Genomic DNA, 19482 nt, shown 5'->3' on the forward strand with positions numbered 1-19482 from the left:
GTGGGAAGTGCTCAGAGTGTGGTACCAGACAGGGTCTGATGACAAGTACTCACTGCGTGGCTGGAGCGGTTTGCCTGCCCTTTTGATGTTCTTGTCCTGGGTGTGTGAGGTGTTGACTCAGAGCATTGATGTGGGGAGCAGATGGAGTAGCAGTAGGCACCGAAGAGGGAAACATCAGACACATGAGATTAAAGGTAGAGGGAGTCAGAGTGACAGCACCCAGACACACCTGCCTGCCTTTTGCTCCATTTTCCTTATGAAAAAGAAAACTTTTTTCTTTTTTAAAAGATGTGTTTATTTATTATTATGGATACCGTGCTCTGCCTGCATGTACACCTGCACACCAGAAGAGGACATCAGATCATATTTTAGATGGTTGTGAGCCACCATGTAGTTTCTGGGAATTGAACTCAGGACCTCCAGAAGACCTCTGAGCCATCTCTCCAGCGCCCCACCCCCTTCTTTTCTTTAGATTTATTATTTTATGTGCTGAGTGCTTTGCCTGCATGTATGTATGTGTACCACGGCATGGTACCTGTGATGTCAGATACACTAGGACTAGAATTACAGACAGCTGTAAGCTGCCACGTGGGCTCTTGATCCTCTACGAGAGTAATAAGCGTTCATAACCACTGTGTCCCCTCTCCAGCCCAAGGAAAAAGATTTCTGATTCTTTTTTTTTTTTTTTTTTTTTTTGAGACAGGGTTTCTCTGTGTAGCCTTGGCTGTCGTGGACTCACTTTGTAGACCAGGCTGGCCTCGAACTCACAGTGATCCACCTGTCTGCCTTCCGAGTGCTGGGATTAAAGGCGTGCGCCACCATGCCTGGCTCTGGCTACTCAATATCTATGGAGTCTCATTCCTAGGAAGATAGACTCAAGCCCGCTGGCAGTGGGGCCTTATGCAGACAAGAAGTTTCCAGAAGTGACTGTGTTTTATGCTCACACTTTTGTCGTGGTGGTGGGTACAGTATAGTACTGAACAACTCCTGGGAGGGGGTGGGGCAGACTCCCTAATGTCTATATTTCTACCTGTATAATTCTATATTTGTACCTGTGTAATATCTACAGTGCCTTCTGTATTTCAGGATGGTATTTTGAACCCTCATGCTGCCTCCTGTACCTGTGCTGCCTGTTGTGACGACATGACTCTAGTAAGTCATTAGGTGTTCTGGGCCTCCTGCTTGCAGAGGCTCTGTCCCTCCTCGTCTTGGGTTCTCTTGTCTCTGAAGGCTTCTGTCTTCACTGGGTGGTAGAAGGTGGCTGCAGGGAAGTCCAGGACGCTGAAATAGGAACGCTACCTGGAGCCAAGTGAGCCCAAAGCACTGCCTCCTTTTTGTTTGTTTGTTTTGTTTTGTTTTGTTTTGTTTTTTGAGGCAGGGTTTCTCTGTGTTAGCCTTGGCTGTCCTGGAGTAACTTTGTAGACCAGGCTGGCCTCGAACTCACAGGAATCCACTTGCCTCTGCCTCCAAGTGCTGGGATTAAAGGTGTACGCCACCCTGCCCGGTGCAGTGCCTCCTTTTAAAGTGGTTACAGTCAACGTGCATGTGCCACCTCTGCTCTATGCTTTCAGCATTGTGTCATAATTATTTTACCGGTCGGGCCTGGTAGGATAAACTTCTTATTCCAGCTACTGGGGAGACTGAAGCAAGAAGATTGTCAGTTCAGGACCCAACTGGCCTGGCATGGTGGCACACATCTTTAATCCCGGTACTCAGGAGGCAGAGGCAGGTGGATCTCTGTGGGTTCAAGGCCAGGTTGGTTTACAGAGTGAGTCTAGGACAGCCAAGGCCACACAGGGAAACTCTGTCTCAAAAAAACAAAAACAAAACCAAAAAAATTTGCAGAGTGAGTGCAAAGCCAGCCTGGGCAATCTAGTGAAACTAGATTTTTTTTGTTTCTGTTTTTTTGAGACAGGGTTTCTCTGTGTTATCTTGGCTGCCCTGGACTTGCTTTGTAGACCAGGCTGGCCTCGAACTCACAGTGATCTTCCTGCCTCTGCCTCCCAGCGCTAGGATTAAAGGCATGCACCACCATGCCCGGCTCACGAAACTCTTTAAAAGAAATGCTGGGCAGTGGTGGCCGATGCCTTTAGTCCCAGCATTCAGGAGGCAAAGGCAGAGGCAGGTGGATCTCTGTGAATTTAAGACCAGCCCAGTTCACAGAGCGAGTTCCAAGATAGCCAGGGCTATTAGAAACCCTGTCTGGAAAAACAAAAACAAAAATAAAAGGAAAAACAAAAAAGAAAGAAGGAAAGTAAAAGAGGGTGGATTCCTTCACAGAGTTCCTCTCTCTGCCCGGATGTTTCACCTATCCTCCCCTGCCTCATCCATTGGCAGTTCAGCCCTTTATTAAACCAATCAGAATGTGCTGGAGGGAGTGTGTACAAACTGAGACGCAGCCAAAGAATAACAATACAGAAGTCCAGCTTGCACTTAGCTCTCTGCTGATACAGAAATCAGCATTTGAATATACACAGACTATCTTTACACGGTGCACAAGAAGATCACCCCAACAGTGGAGACATAGCTCAGTGGTTAGAGCACGTACCTGGCAAGTGAGGGGCCCTAGATTCAATCCCCAACACCAGGAAATAAAAACTCCTCCCTACCTTATCATAGGTAGATCTTTTAATGTCCTTGATATTTCATTCTAAATTCTAACATGAACCATACTACTTTTGTGCCCACTTCTCTTAGTATTACAAATTATTTTTAGGGGTTGGAGAGATGGCTCAGAAGTTAAGAGCACCATCTGGTCTGCCAAAGGTTCTGAGTTCAATTCCCAGCAACCGCATGGTGGCTCACAACCATCTATAATGAGACCTGGTGCCCGCTTCTGGCCTCCAGGTATACAAGCAGGCAGTACATTGTATAAGTAATAAATAAATCTTTTTTAAAAATTATTTTTAGCCGGGTGTAGTGGCGTACTCCTTTAATCCCAGCACTCGAGAGGCAGAGGCAGGTGGGTTGCTGTGAGTTCGAGGCCAGCCTGGTCTACAGAGTGAGTCCAGGACAGCCAGGGCTACACAGAAAAACCCTGTCTCAAAAAATTTAAAAAAAAAATTTTTTTTTAAATGTCGTAAACATAATGTAGATGCTGCCCGATTATGATTTCCTTGCTTTAGCTTAATTACTAATCTGGTAAATTACTAGATGATAAAAATAAAAATTTAGGCCAGGCGTGGTGGTATATGGCTGGAATCCCAACACTTAGGAGAGATGGAGTGTCTTAGTTAGGGTTTTTACTTTTTATTTTTTGGTTTTTTGAGACAGAGTTCCTCTGCCTTGGCTGTCCTGGACTTACTGTGTAGACCAGGCTGCCTCGAACTCATAGCAATCCGCCTGCCTCTGCCTCCCAATTGCTTTTGGTTTTAAATACCAAGTATATTTACATTTTTGGCTTGTTTGTTTTTGAGACAGACTCTTTGTATCCCTGCCTGTCCTAGAACTCAATATGTAGACCAGGCTGGCCTTAAACTGAGATCTGCCGGCCTTTACTTCCTAAATGTTGGGATTAAAGGGTTTACCGTTACACCCAGCTTATTTAATTTTAGTATAATTCTACTATTTAAAATGTTTCATGAAAATAATATAATTTAAAACATCATTAAAAGGGGGATGGCTGGAGAGATGGTTCAGAGGATAAGAGTACTGGCTGTTCAATTCCCAGCAACTACGTCATAGCTCACAGCCAACTGTAATGTGAGATCTGGTGCCTTTTCTAGCCTGCAGGTGTACATATAGGCAGAAAACTGTATAAATAATAAATAAATAAAATCTAAAAAAAAAAACCCAAAACAAAACCCCGAAGGCAGTGGTGGGACATGCCTTTGATCCAGTACTCAGGAGGCAGAGGCAGATGCATCTCTGTGAATTCGAGGCCAACCTGGTGTACAGAGCAAGTTCCAGGACAGCCAAGGCTACACAGAGAAACCGTGTCTCAAAAAACAAAACAAAACAAACAAACAAAACCCCACCAAAAAATGAGATCCTGAGGTGTGGCAAAGAGCAGCATGAGGGATTTAGTCTTTCAAGGGCTAGGGACACACCACAGAACCATTGACAGTTGCTGCAGAACATAAGTCCTTAGGTGTACATCCCATAAAACATGGTGGGTGCTGTGTGGTGAAAACTGGAAAGTGCTGATAAAAGGAGTCAGTGGAAACGTAGACACTTCAAGGCACACTGCCTCTATGGATCGACGATCCAGCATAGTTGGGGAGCTAAGTTCCCAAACTGACAGGTCCACAGGGGTCAGCATCTCTCCAGGGTTCCCTAGGCACAGAGAGAATGAGTCTACAGTTTATACGAAAGGGAAAAGAATAGCCAAAGCAATTTTGAAAGTCTCAAAGCCAGGTGAGATGGCGCATGCCTGCAATCCCAGTACTCGGGAGGCAGAGGCAGGTGGAGTTCTGTGGATTAGAGGCCAGGCTGGTCTGTGTAGTGAGTTCCAGGCCAGGCGGAGCTACATAAGGAGACCCTATCTCAGAACCAGGCTGAGATTGCCAGGCTGGCACTGTGTATTGCTGTGGTAATCAGTCCAGTGTGTCAGCAGGGGGGGATGGGGGCCTCTTGAGATCTGAGCAGAGTCTAGCTGCCAACCCCGAGTGTCGAGCATGTGCTGCTGAGCCATTGGATGTTCCTGGACAAGGAATGAACTCTGACCCTAACTACACTGTTGATAAAAGTGAATTCAAATTATAGCAAAGATCTAAGCATGAGAGGAAAAGAAGGAAACTCGTGGTGCAGTCTCAGTGACATAGGACTGGGCCTGGAGTTTCCACATCATGGAACCAGTGACACAGTCTTTAAATACCACTTATCGGACTAATTTCATGGTTGAGGGGCACCATAGCATGAGGGACTGGGTCGTAGTGTTAGGAAGGTTGAGAGCCACTGCACTGGGGCTGTGAGGTACTCTGTTAGTCTATGCCTCCAAAGAAGTCAGCGGTGAAAACTGTGGAAGACAACTATTTGAGGTCTCTGGAGATTGTCCCCAGGGACCCCACAGGTCACTGACCACCCAAGAAATGTGCCAGGTCCAAAGGAAAGAGGTGAGCCAGGTACCCTCCTCCACCTCAGGCGGAAAGAGGCTCCTCTCCAGGTTGGTGCTTCTGCCTCAGCTTTTCCGCAAGAGATGGGCCTCCTCACAGTAGGGATGGGACATAGCCTTGCTCACCTAGCAGCTCTGAGTTACAGTGATTTCTCAACAAGTGCCAGGCTAGGACCCCTTACCTCAGCCCCTCTATCTGGCTTCCTGAGCCTATTGCTTGGTATCTTCAGCTGAGAATGTCCCTAGGGCTAGTTTCCAAAATGTGATGGGTCCCGCCTTAATCCCTGTCCACACGGCAGGGCTGCTATGACCCCTCTAATGAACTGACCGTGTTAGAGACTGTAGGGACGTCCATAGCCAAGAAAAGTCTGGAAACAGTGGGAAGACTAGTAGCCACATCAGAGCAAGATGCTGCCTTGCATCAGGTAGAAGAATCAAGAGAAGCAGCAGGCGCCATGTCTGCCTTTGAAGAGCAACAGACCATTAACTTGCTAAGACAATGGCAATTTACAAGCCTGGAATCTGTCAGGAACTCCGGAGCCCTACCGCAGTTCTACCAGGAGCCACTGCTCGGTAGGGAAGCCAAGGGCAGAGCCAGCCAGCTGGAGGCCTACTTTTTACTTGAGGCAACTGCACACCCAGGCTGAGCTCTCAGAGACCATTACACCCTGCGGCCAACAACATGGGCTCCAGCAAACAGAGCAGAAAGCCAGAGATGGGGATGTCAATACCCACTCCTGCTACAGTGTGTCACCTGTATGGTCTGGTTCTCAAACTAAGATACAGAGACAAGCAAGAAGCATAAACCATACAACACAACAGCAGACAGCAGGAGAGGTGTGGGTGCAGATGCCAAAGAGCCACGTAAAGGAGGAGGGAAGGGCCAGGGGGATAGCTCAGTTGGGAGAATGTTTGCCCAGCACGCACAAAGCCATGGGTTCAATCCCTGTATGTACCACAGAAATTACATCTGCACTCTCAACATTCACCAGGTGGAGGCATGTGGGGGGTGTTTTTGTTGTTGTTTTTTTGTTAGCAAACCTTAGAAGAGGGAATCTCATTGAGGAAATTCTTCCACCACATTGTCTTGTGGGCTTGTCTGGGGGGAATTTTCTTGGTTATTTTCAGGTCAGAGTCTTACTGTGTAGATGGCCTTGAACTCACTGAGGTCCACCTGTCTCTGCCTCCCACGTGCTGGGATTGAAGGCATGCACCACTATGCCTGGGCTCTGAGCTTTTTAGTTTTGAGGCTGGGGCTCTCACTGTAACCCAGGTTGGACTTGAGTTCAACGGCAGCCACCTTGCCTCTCTGCCTGTACCTTGCATCAACGGAGCTCTGAGTAACTGTCCTGCCCTTGCTGCTGCAGCTCTGGGTGACTGTCCTGCCCTTGCTGCTGCAGCTCTGGGTGACTGTCCTGCCCTTGCTGCTGCAGCTCTGGGTGTCTGTCCTGTCCTTGCTGCTGCAGCTCTGGGTGACTGTCCTGCCCTTGCTGCTGCAGCTCTGGGTGTCTGTCCTGTCCTTGCTGCTGCAGCTCTGGGTGTCTGTCCTGCCCTTGCTGCTGCAGCTCTGGGTGACTGTCCTGCCCTTGCTGCTGCAGCTCTGGGTGACTGTCCTGCCCTTGCTGTTGCAGCTCTGGGTGACTGTCCTGCCCTTGCTGCTGCAGCTCTGGGTGACTGTCCTGTCCTTGCTGCTGCAGCTCTGGGTGACTGTCCTGCCCTTGCTGCTGCAGCTCTGGGTGACTGTCCTGCCCTTGCTGCTGCAGCTCTGGGTGACTGTCCTGCCCTTGCTGTTGCAGCTCTGGGTGACTGTCCTGTCCTTGCTGCTGCAGCTCTGGGTGACTGTCCTGCCCTTGCTGCTGCAGCTCTGGGTGACTGTCCTGCCCTTGCTGCTGCAGTTCTGGTAACTGTCCTGCCCTTGCTGCTGCAGCTCTTTATTTCGGGCTGTGGTTTTCCTTGTTCTCTTTTCTTTGGCCCCACTTCCTTTCTTCTAAGAATCTAAAGCTCCAGATGTTAAGGATGTGCTCTTTCTGGTAGCTGTGCTGTCCATATGTGTATTATGAAAATGCCTTAACTGCCGTTTGTTGAGGGCTCCTGTGGGCTTCTGTTCTCTGCAGTACTAACAGTCTCTCTGAATTGATAAGGAGTGGGAAGCAGGCACTGTCCTTCAAATGTTACTCTTTTTCAGCTTTTCCTTTCTCCCCCAGAGTGGCCCTGTCAGGCTCTTCGTCCCTTACAAAAGGCGCAAGAAAGAGAATGAGCTGCCCACAACTCCAGTTAAGAAGGATTCCCCCAAGAACATCACGCTGCTCCCTGCCACGGCGGCCACCACCTGTGAGTGCTAGCTGCAGGGCTGGCTGTGCTCCTGTCCTCCCGTAGCCCAGCGGAGAGGGCTTCTCATTGCTGAGACAGTGTGACAGTGAAAGTTTTCTAGCCAGGCATGGTAGCGCACGCCTTTAATCCCAGCACTCAGAGAGGCAGAGGCAGCCTGGTCTACAAAGCGAGTTCAGGACAGCCAAACCATACCCAGCCCAAACTACAAAGTATTTTAAGGTTATTTTAGTTTTTGTTTTTTGTTTTTAAATATATATACTTTATTTTATGCTTAGATGTGGGAATGTCAGATCCCTTGGTACTGGAATTACAGACAGTTGTGAGCTGCCATGTGGGTGCTGGGAATTGAACCAGGGTCCTTTGAAAGAGCAGACGGTGCTCTTAAGCACTGAGCCATCTCTCCAGCCCGGTTCTTTTAGGTTTTATTTTCTGGCTGGTGTGTACAGTTCTCTGGCCCTATAGTAAGACTCAGTTGTGTGGATAGAGGCTTGAGTCCTGCCCTGCCCGGCTCTCTCCGCCATGAGCCAAGGTTATTGGCTTCCTGGTATCATACTATGCATCTGGTATGCCACTGTCCGTTTTGGCCCAGCTCCTGGGATCTCTCTGCAGTCTGCACCTTTGCAAAGAACAGTGCATGCTTCAGGTCCAGTGTCTGGCCTGGCCATGCATAAAGTGCTTTTTTGCCCTTCTAGTCACTGTGACACCCTCAGGACAGATCACTACCTCCGGAGCACTAACCTTTGACCGAGCATCCACTGTAGAGGCCACTGCTGTCATCTCTGAGAGCCCAGCCCAAGGCGATGTCTTTGCAGGAGCCACAGGTAAGTTGTCTCAGCATCTGCCTGATATGTCCCCAACTCTTATGGCAGGCTCTGTTGGACTCCTCAGCAGGGGCCCTGAGCAGGGGCTAGATCTTGGTAGGAGCCTGGTGGGTAATGGAGCCACTGTGACCAACACCCAGAGCTGGGGATAGGTAGCCTGAGCTGATGTTGCTTTCAGCTGACTCCAACCACTAGAAACAATCCCAGTCATGTGTAGCTGTAATATTTAGCAAAGCACATGGTATTATCTTGTATTTTTATTTGTTTGTTTGTTTTTGAGACAGGGTGGTATTATCTTGTGTTTTTGTTTGTTTGTGACACCGGGTGGTATTATCTTTCGTAATACACTTTACTTCATCAACCACTCAAATCCCACTGTGTCATCAACTCACAGTGCACACTCAGGTCATGCAGCGTCAACCCAGGCCCTGTATGCAGTGGTAGGCACTTGGGATTGAACCTGCTGTGCTGAGGCTGTCTGCCTCTCTCTCATAGTGCAAGAGGCAGGTGTGCAGCCCCCCTGCAGGGTCGGCCACCCTGAACCCCACTACCCTGGCTATCAGGACAGCTGCCAGATTGCGCCATTTCCAGAAGCTGCATTGCCAACATCACATCCCAAAATCGGTGAGTAGAGAGAATTTATGTGCATGCTAGCTGTTGTCCTCAGAAAAGCTATGCAGAGAAACCCTGATTTTTATTCTTTGATGTGCTGGGCGTAGAAGCCAGGATGTCAGGCATGCTAGGCATGTGCTGTAGCTCTGACTCATGCCCCAGCCTCAGAATTCCTTGTGAGTGAAATAAGGATTGTGCTGATGTGTTTGTTTTTTCTCATGAAATGCTGGGTTAGGGCTGGCAAGGTCCAGCCTTCTGCCTGTATTTGTAAATAAAGTTTTATTAGACACAACCTGTTGTTCACTCTTGTGTAAGGCTTCTTTTGTTTATATCAGGCTGTTCCCATAGAGACTAAAATCACCTAATGTTAATATTGTCAGGTCCACCCCAGCAGAAATGTGTGTGTAGACTGACTGGTTTCTTGTTTTTGTGAACCATGAAATTGGATCAAACCGTGTCTGATGTGAGGGGCTGTGCCAATATCTGTGTCCCAGTAGCTGAGAGCTAGAGGACCTTCTCTAGCTCTTGACTTTGGATTTTCATGTAGCCTTGGCTGTCCTGGACTCAGTTTGTAGATCAGGCTGGCCTCGAACTCACAGAGATCCACCTGCCTCTGCTTCCCGAGTGCTGGGATTAAAGGCGTGCACCACCAGCACCTGGCTGACATTTGTTTTTTATACTTGTCTTCTTCAGCATTGAGAAACTTGTCTACAAGAGCTAAACAGTAAAACAACTAAAATTCCTCTCTGAGCTCTCCCTTCCACCCGTAAGGCTCACGCAGACCCCACTTCTTCCAATCCATCTCAGCCTCCTCCCCTTGGCTCTGGTTCAGGCTGGGCCCCATCTGGCCTGGGTGGACTGTGTTCTTTACTGCTCTTCTTGGCACTCAGCTTGCAGGGTACCAAAGATATTTTAATAATATTAAAAGTGTTTTTGAGAGGCAGGTGGATCATTGTGAGTTCAAGGCCAGCTTGGTCTACAAAAGTGAGTCCAGGACAGCTAAGATAACATAGAGAAACCTTGTCTCAAATAAATAAATAAATAAATAAATAAATAAATAAATAAATAAAGCTAGGTGTGGTGGCTCACACCTTTAATCCCAGCACTCAGGGAGGCAGAGGCAGGCAGATCGCTCTGAGTTCGAAGCCAGCCTGGTCTACAGAGTGAGTTCAGGACAGCCAAAGCTATGCAGAGAAACCCTGTCTTAAACTCTAGACCCCCCCACCCAAGGAAAAGAAAAAGTCATACATAAACAATACAAAGAACTTTCCCCCCATAAAGTATTCAAGAGTAGTTGCAGACGTCACCCAACATGCTTCAGTGTTTTTTGCTTTTGTTTCCTACAAAAAAAAAAAGATGGTTTGAAACTCAGGAAGTAAGCATTTTCTGGTCACCCATGAGGCCATGACTGGACCCAGTGGCAGAGTTAGCCCTTGCTTCTTTCCCCTCCCTTCTTGGAGGTCCCGAGCAGCTGTCGTGTAGCATGCCCACTACCCTGGCACTGTGAACTTGGCTCCCGTGCCATGACTTGTGTCTTTGTCAGTGATGGTACAGACCTGTGGCAGGGGCTGCTTGGGACCCCGAGCCCTGTCTCTTTCTGCCGAGGGTAACCCTGACACCTGTGGGATGCTGTTTCGTTGCACGAAGCCTCTTTCCAATTCCCTCTATGAACTGGGTAAGGTGTCCAGTCATCACAAGAGCCAGCACTCAGCAGTTCCAGGCTTCTGTGTCATAGGCTTTTGGGTGTTTCTATTCTCCGTCTTCCCAGTAGACCAAAGTAGAGAGTGCTTTGAACCCATATAAGTGCGCCTCTATTCTAGACCCACCTGCAGGGGGAGTCTGAAGTCACAGTGTGTTCTGATCCCCTCTGTCCGTCTTGGTGACAACATGACTCCCACTGTCCTGAGTAACTTATAAGTTACTAAGTGACCTTATGACTGCAGACCCCTGAAGACTTTCCAGATAAGCCTTGGTTTTCCTGTGTGTGGTGCTGGCTGAGTCTCTCCACCCCTTGCCCTCGATGTGCGTGTCCTGTGGCTGTCTCCTTCCATGCCATGGCTACCCCTTCCCTGGCTGTGAGAGCCTTGCTTGCCATTCCTCTCTCCCTTGTCCTCTGGGAGCTTCTGCTCTCGTCTCCTGTTGGAAGCGAAGCGACCAGCTGGAATGTGAACAAGGAGCCAGGCCAGAACATTCCCATCCCCAGTCCTCCTCGCCCAAGGCTGGGAGGAAGCTTGGAAGTCACTAACCTCTTGTTTATCCCACATTCTGCATTCTAGTCCTGACATCCCTGCCCGCCTTGGCTGTGCCCCCCTCCACCCCCACCAAAGCTGTCTCTCCCACCGTGGTCAGTGGGCTGGAGATGTCAGAACAGCGCAACTGGCTGTACCTGGAAGAGATGGTCAACTCCTTGCTCAGCACAGCCCAGCAGCTGAAGACGCTGTTTGAACAAGCCAAGCAGGCGAGCTCTTGCAGGGAGGCTGCTGTGACCCAGGCGAGAATGCAGGTGGATGCAGACAGGAAAGAGGTAATGTGAGCTCAGACCTGGAGCTGTGCCCATCCTCCTGGGGCCTGGGATAGCGTGTGATCCTGTGCTGGCCCGAGGAGATCACTGCCCCACTGTCCCTAAGAAGGGAGATTTGGAAAATGCGGACGAGGGTGGCAGACACCGATATGCAATCTGTGCACGCCTGGCATGTTTCAGCAGCGAGGACATTTTGATATACATCAACCATTGTGTTTGGATGCATGGTCACCACAGATGTTTCTACATTCAGGCTATCTTTATGTAGTGAAATGTGTCTCATATTTTTAACATCGGAAAAGTGATATTTGGTTTGGGTCTGATGCATTAACACAACTGCTTTCCATCTGCTGTCACAATGCCCTGCTGTGTGGGCCATGGAGGGTGCTGTGACCTTGTGGCCACCCTGTTTTCCTGTAGCTTCTCTACCATCAGGGCCCAAAGATAAGTGACTAGTAACATTTTCTGTGTGCTTTGAACTTTTTTTTTTTAACAAAGCAAAATTCAGCCACAGTAAAATGTCTATATCCTATTACAGGGCCCATGATCTTTTTTTTTTTTTTTTTTGGTTTTCGAGTCAGGGTTTCTCTGTGTAGCCCTGGCTGTTCTGGACTCACTTTGTAGACCAGGCTGGCCTCGAACTCACAGTGATCCACCTGCCTCTGCCTCCCAAGTGCTGGGATCAAAGTGTGTGCCATCACACCCCCCTAGGGTCCATGATCTTTGGCAAATGTATCACCAGCCACACTGAGGGTGGCCACCCCAGTGGCTACCAGTGCCATCCCCTAGGGTTCCTACCTATAGACCCGTCCTGATTTCTGTTGTCAGCGGTCAGTGCCGACCTGTGGAGCTTCATACCAGTGCAGAGGCCTGGCAGTATGTCCCATTTTTGTTTCATTTCTTTTATTCAACATAACACTTGTGGGCTTTTGTTTTGTTTTGGTTTTGGTTTTTCGAGACAGGGTTTCTCTGTGTAACAGCTTTGGCTGTCCTGGAACTTGCTCTGTAGTCTAGAGTGGCCTCGAACTCACGGAGCTCCACCTGCCTCTGCCTCCCAAGTGCTGGAATTAAAGGCGTGCACCACCACCGCCCGGCCCACTTGTGGGTTTGGAGTTTCGTTTTCCTCCAGTTATTCCAGCAGCAACTGTGCAAAAGGCTGTCCTTTTCCCACGCGGAGGTCTGCTGGAAGCCAGCCAGCTGATGGACTCACGCTGACCTGCTTTAACCTTACTCTAGATCTCCTCGAAGAGTGTGTGAGTCTCACATGGCTGAGGGCTTTCTGTTTCTATGGCAGTTGACTTCCTTCCAGTGCGGCTTGGAAAAATGTTCTCTGTGATATTTTAGCAATGCTTGTTTAGTTTAGTTTCTGTGGATTTTTGTTTGGTGGGTTTGTTTTTGAGACCGAGTCTCTCTGTATAGCCCTGGCTAGAAGAACTCACAGAGATCCACCTGCCTCTGCCTCCTGAGGGCTGAGTGCTGAGCTTAAAGGTGTGCACCACCACACCGACCTTGGTGTTTGGAGACTGGGCCTCCTGTAGCCCAGGCTAGCCTTGAATTTGCTATGTAAATGAGGAGTCCTCCTCCCTTTACTCCCCAAGTCCGGGAGTTATAGGCATAATCCACCATGCCCCGGGGTTGGTTTGGTTTGGTTTTTTGAGGCAGAATCTTCCTGCTTAGCTCAGGCTGGCTATCTCATGATCCGCCTGCCTCAGTCTCCTCAGTGTTAGTTTTGGAGACTGTGCCATCTTGTCCTGTTTGTGTTCACTAGGATTCATTTTGTCCTGCAGTGTGGGCTGTGTTTCGATGAGCACTGCTGTGTACTTGGTAAGGGCACACTTTATTCTGCGGTCCACCAGGGCACAGTAAGTTGACACCATTTCAGTCTTCAGGCTTCCCTTCAGCCTGAACAGCTCCACGGCTACTGCATACATTTGGTGAGCAGTTAAATACCTACATGCAATTCAAACACCTGTAACACATAGAATTTCCAAACTAAAGCTAGGTGTGATGGTGCACGCCTTTGAGCCCAAGACTCAGGAGGCAGAGGCAAGTGGATCTCTGTGAGTTCAAGGCCAGCCAGGTCTATAAATTGAGTCCAGGACAGCTAGTGCTCTGTTACACAGAGAAACCCTGTCTCCAAAAATTGGAAAAAAAGAAAGAAAAAAGAAATAAAAGAGAAAAAACATATATATATTAACAATCCAGGTATAGTGACACACACCTTTATTTCTAGCACTTAGGAGGCAGAGGCAGGTGGAGCTCTGTGAATCCAGTCTGCTTTACATAGTGAGTCCCACGACAGCAAGAGCTACATAGTAGGACCCTGTCTTGAAAAAAACAAACAAACAATAAATAAATATTAACAAGAAGAACCTACTAACCATCAGTTGGCCAAGGTGGCTGGACTTATGTTGAACCTGTTGACACTAGGAACAGGCCTTGACTGCTGGTGACACTAGGAGCAGGCCTTGACTGCTGGTGACACTAAGAGCAGGCCTTGACTGCTGGTGACACTAAGAGCAGGCCTTAACTGCTGGTGACACTAAGAGCAGCAGGCCTTGACTGCTGGTGACACTAAGAGCAGGCCTTAACTGCTGGAGACACTAAGAGCAGGCCTTAACTGCTGATGACACTAAGGGCAGGCCTTGACTGCTGGTGACACTAGGAATAGGCCTTGACTGCTGGCGTGTGGCCAGAGTCGCATGGCTGTGGGCACAGACCAGAGGGAAGTAAGGAGCCATGTCACCATCTGGCTCCTGGGTACACAGCCCAGCGTACCTGCTGATGGCCTTGATAAATGTGCTGGCCACAGCAGCTGGTCCCTGAGCTCTTGTACATGGTGGCTTCTGAGCTAGAACTCAGATCCTTTGAGGACTGATTCGATCGGCAACTCAGTAGACATGGACTCAAGACGCTATAGGAAGGCCCTACACATGGGTCCCTGAGTGTTCAGGGGGGAGGGGCTAGGGGGCCCTTCTTTTTACCTTTAGCAGGTGTGGATTTTCTTGAGATTAGCTGAAACACTAACACCCAAACACATCAACTGGCATTAAAGTAAGTTTGCATTCCCTGAGCCTGTACTCTCCGTGCTTTGGAAGTTTGATTTGCAAGGAATCCTACTTGATCACAGGGTAGGAAGTGGAGGTCCAGAAGGCAAACGGTGCTTGTGTGGGAGTGGAAGCATCATGTTGGGACCCTTTCCACTTGGGGTGTATGGATTAGGGCAAGCTGAGACGCCTCACTGAGGGGCTTTTAGGAGACGTGCAGAAGTCAACACAGCTGGAGGAGTTCTGAATCTGCCAGCTTTCACATTTTACTTGGAATTTTAAAAGAGATCAATTTTAGCATAGCTGAACCAAGTCATTACAGGATTTTGTGTGCATGTATGCCAGTTTTAACAATGAAGCGTGTGTGTGTGTGTGTGTGTGTGTGTGTGTGTGTGTGTGTAATTAGATGTGCAGCGACTAAACAGGGTGGAAAAGCAGATACCCTTGCCTATCAAGGGTACTGTGTCCAACAGAAACCAAGGGGCTGAGTAGCTACGGGGTCTTTCAGGAGCCCGTGCCCACTTTCTGAGCAGGTCAAAGGTGTGGGTACGTGAGTGGCTCATCTGCTCAGACTCTGACAAGGAAGGGCTGTGCTTGCTTTATACAGACCGAGCTGAATAGCCCCTTGAGTAAGACAGTCCCAGAGCAGGAACACGGCCCTCAACTGTGGGCTTCTTGGCTGCTGACCAAAGATGCCACTGCTCATCCCCAAGAAGCTCCTCGAGGAGACCTGTCTATACAACAGAGGGACAACCCGGAAATGCTGGCCTCATAGCCTCAGGAAGGAGCTGTCCCCACGCACTGGATAGTGGGACGATTAGTTCAGAGGAACTAATTAATTCACAGGCATCCGCTTGTTCAGGGGATAGAAAGGCACAGATAAAAGGCTGGGGTTGGTGGTGATGCACACTGTTAAATCCAACAGGGACCGGGCTCAAGGCGAGCCTGGGCTGTATAGCAAGTTCAGGCCAGACAAGCTACCGTAGTACAGTCCCTGGCTTTCTCCCACATAGCCAGCTTAGCAGCCACGGCCCTTTCGATTTGATGTCCTGCAGGCAGCTGGGGAGAGAAATCCATGGGGGTTTCACCTGCCCTGCCTCCAGTTAGATGCTGTTAACTCAGCCCCTTGGCCTGTGCCTGCTGGCAGTCCTGCTTTCTGATGAGTCTTGTGGATTTGAGGCTTTCCACTTGTCTCAGCTGCTTTGTCTGGGAAACAGTCACACCGATTCTGTGCTTCTCTTATTGAGCCCCAGCTCCTTGGCATGCTTTCTTAGGGGTGCTGAGGGAGGATGCTCAAGACTCCCTTTTCATGGCCAGCACCTGAAGTGGCCAACCGTTGTAGGAACAACCCCTAGGCTTCCGGCTGCTGGCCCATTCATCCATCCACCCATCTATCAGAGCCGTAGCCTGCCCCACATGGTTTTCTGTTTCAGCCAGCACACAGCTGGCCTCCTTTCTTTTTTCTTTTTTAAACAGCTTAGGGTTTTTAAAGAATGGTGTGTTTATTTTTATTTTATGTACATGGGTGTTCTGCTTACATGTATGTCTGTGTGAGGGTGTCAGATCCCCTGGAACTAGAGTTACAGATAGTTATGAGCTGCCATGTGGGTGCTGGGAATTGAACCCCAAGCTGTCCTACTTTGAATTCGCAGGCTTCAGGTGTGTGTGTATAGGCCAGGCTCTGGCAGTTTCTTCCAATGCCCAGGACTGCTTCCCTCTAGTCCTCTGTGTAACCTGTGGCAGCCAAGGCTGCAGAAGTGGAACCACTGCTTTACAGGACAGGCCACGGTGCTGGAAAAGGAGCCTTTGCCATTCTGCCTGGCTGGGGCTGAAAGGACGAATGTCCTCTCTCCCAGGCTGACCTCATACTGCACTTCTGAAGCAAGTGCTCAGGGAGGGGTAGTAGCGTCCCTTCCCTTCAGTGTCCTCTGAGGACAACTGGGGATGTTCCTCCTGAGAGCCACCATGCGCCCTGCAGCTTGAGAAGCAGGCACGCACGGCAGAGGGGTGTTGTGTTCCCGACAGGCAGGCACTGAACCGATGCACAGTTCCAAGACTCTAGACACTGAACACTCACTGTTGCCTCACCTGCAGTGCCTGCATTTGTGCAGCAGTGAAGATGTGTCTATCAATGTGAATTAGACAGGACACTATTCTGGACAATCAGCAGTGTTGCTGCTTTTTGGCCCAGGGCATGGAGAGTCAGAGAGGTCCGTGATGCATGGTTGTCACCGTTGGCTGTAGTCCATCTTGGCCTTCGGTCTCTACACACTTCCTTCTAGGCTTGGTGACCATGAAGGCTGGTCCTCACTGCCAATCACACTTGACTCTCGCTTGGTGAAATTGGAGCTCTTACACAAGTGCACATGCCCTTTCTTTCCTGGTTACTATGTAGCCCAGGCTGGCCTGGAACTTTGAAGTCCTGCATCTGCCTCCCCAGCACTGGGACTGTCTATATGTACCAAACTCAAGGCTCCTCATGATTTGTGGTTTTGGTTTTGATTTTTTGAGACAGGGTTTCTCTGTGTAGCACTGGCCGTCTTGGAACTTGGTCTGTAGAACAGGCTGGCCTAAAACTCAGACTCTGCCTCCTGAGTACTGGGATTAAAGGCATGTGCCACCACTGACTGCCTGGCTGTCTTCATATGCTTTCAGAGGACTAGAAAAAATGGAGCTGTAGCAGCAGCTACATGTCTGTCTTCTGCCCAGTTCATCCGCAGCTTCATCAGCAAGCACACACACAGAAAGAACACACTTTGTGATACGCTGACGATGGATTAGACCCAGCAGACATTCTATAAACTGCTAGTGAAAAGCAGGATTGGAGCCGGCACGGGAGTGCACGCCTATAATCCCAGGACTCCTAGAGGCAGAGGCAGGAGGATCTCTGTGAGTTTGAAGCTAGCCTGGTCTACGAAGCCAGTCCAGAATAGCCAAGGCTGGTACACAGAGAAACTCTGTCTCAGGAAAAATAAAAGAAGAAGGGGAAGAAGGAGAAGAGGAGGAGGAGAAGAAGTGGAAGAAGGAGAAGAAGGGAACAGGATGGGCTGGAGAAGGGGCCTTACTCTGAGGGACCTTTGCCTTCCTTGCCCCAGGGAGAGGAGTCCCTCAGAAACCTCACTGGGGCGCTGTATCTAAACAGAAGCAGGACTGGCCAAAGATCCGAAGGGCACCGGAAATTCTCACAGCCTCATTGTACTGGAGGGGCGTGGCTTCACTTTTTCTAGGCCACCACCTGGCACAAGACTCAGTTGTAAGATCTTGGGGTCAGGATATGAGAAACAAAGCTCCTTACTTCATACAAAGATACAGGAAACTTGCCGGGCGTGGTGGCGCACACCTTTAATCCCAGCACTCGGGAGGCAGAGGCAGGTGGATCACTGTGAGTTCAAAGGCCAGCCTGGTGTACAAAGTGAGTCCAGGACAGCCAAGGCTACACAGAGAAACCCTGTCTCAAAAAAAGACGGAGGAAAAAAAAAAAAGATACAGGAGACTTGGAGTAGCAGAGCTAAACGGTTTGGTTTTTGCTCTTGCAAAGGCAAAAATGGCTGGCTTGCAAATTTGGTGCAAAGCGCTGTTTGTTTGAGTCCCTGGCTGCATCTCTCTGCTCCCTGAACTTCTCGTTGCCTGGGTCCCTCAAGGAGGTGCACTCCAGTGTCTGATGTTGTCACATTCCTGAATTTTCCCGTCCTGTTGGCTCAGGGTACAGAGCCTTATCTGACTGTGTTCTGGGGCTTTGGATTCCTTCTCTTGATCCGTGGCCTCAGTCCAAAGCACAATCCTGTGACTTTTCAACCCTGGCATGAACTGGTTACGCCTCGATAACAGCTGCCAGCCAGGCACGATGGGGGAGGGGGCTGGCGCCTCCTGCTTCTGTCGTTCTCTGGGGAGCTCCAAGGGCATCTCACACTGGAAACAGATGGAGAGGTGACGAGCACCCTACAAGAAGACCATCAAGGCTGGAGGATCTGGACCCAGGGCGGCCTGCACAAACTACTGCACCAACCAAGGGCAATGCACGCAGTAAACCTAGACCCCTATCAGACCCAGCCAATGGACAGCGCATTCTCCACAGCTGTGTGGAGAGCAGGGACTGCCTCGGACATGAACTCTGGTGCCCCCTATTTGACCACTTCCCCTTGGTGGAGAGACCTGGTGGCACTCAGAGGAAGGGAAAGCAGGCTACCAAGAAGAGACATGACAGGCTGTGATCATATGGTGGGGAGGAAGTCCCCTTCTGTCACAGGCCTACGGAAGGGGAATAGGGTGAAAGAGGGAGGGAGAGGGGAACGGGAAGATACAAGTGAGGGGATAGCAATCAGGATGTAATCTGAATAAATTATTTAAATTTTAAAAAAAGGGGTGAAGAAGGCCGGTTCAGTCTGTAAAGGCGCTTGCTGCCAAGCCAGGTGACCTGGATTCGATCCCTAGGACCCACATGGTGGAAGGGGGAAAACCCGCTCCTCCATGTGCACCATATCATATGTGCTCAAACACCGAAGCCTAAGTAAGTGTAATAAAAACTGAAAGCCTTCAGAGAAGTCAGGAGCAGAGTCAGGTGGATTTCTGAGTTCGAGATAGGCCTGGTCTCCAAAGTGAGTTCCATACTAGGGACAAGGCATGAACCACCCCCCAACATTAGCAGGTCCCAAGTTTGGTTTTTTGTTTCGTTTTTGTTTTTGTTTTTTTCCCTCTCTTTTCTTTCATTTTTTGGGGTGGAGTTAGTTTGGTTTTTGTTTTGTTGCTTTTTTTGTTTTTGTTTGTTTTTTTTCTCGGACAGGGTCTTTCTGTGCTAGGCTTGGCTGTACTGGACTCACTTTGTAGTCCCAGGCTGACCTGAACTCACAGCGATCTGCCTGCCTCTGCCTCCCGAGTGCTGGGATTAAAGGTGTGCGCCACCACACCCAGCTCTTGTTTTTGTCTTTTCAAGACATAGTTTCTCTGTGTAGCTTTGGCTGTCCTGGTTTTGCTTTGTAGACCAGGCTGGCCTCGAACTCACAGAAATCCTCCTGCCTCTGCCTCTCCAAGTGCTGGGATTACAGATGTGCACCACCGCTCCCAGCTGGCAGTTCCCAAGTTTAAATCAGGTTTAAAGGG

The 19482-nt window shown here is 49.4% G+C and overlaps 1 protein-coding gene across 4 annotated transcripts in view; it reads left to right on the top strand.

Annotated features, from left to right (window-relative positions):
- Window positions 1-19482, top strand: part of DEAF1 (DEAF1 transcription factor) — a 35549-nt gene that overhangs the window by 5774 nt on the left and 10293 nt on the right. For 3 of the 4 annotated variants that reach the window (XM_084773530.1, XM_084773531.1, XM_084773533.1), the window contains exons 6-10: window positions 1087-1152; window positions 7258-7384; window positions 8077-8205; window positions 8701-8829; window positions 11094-11341. In XM_084773530.1, coding sequence (XP_084629656.1) covers window positions 1087-1152; window positions 7258-7384; window positions 8077-8205; window positions 8701-8829; window positions 11094-11341 — 699 coding nt within the window. Of the gene's footprint in view, window positions 1-1086; window positions 1153-7257; window positions 7385-8076; window positions 8206-8700; window positions 8830-11093; window positions 11342-17040; window positions 18657-19482 lie in introns of those variants that run through there. The other variant, XM_084773532.1, reaches the window with a different exon arrangement.

This window comes from Acomys minous (genome assembly GCF_964271855.1).
Source record: "Acomys minous genome assembly, chromosome: 2".
NCBI classification, from domain to species: domain Eukaryota; kingdom Metazoa; phylum Chordata; class Mammalia; order Rodentia; family Muridae; genus Acomys; species Acomys minous.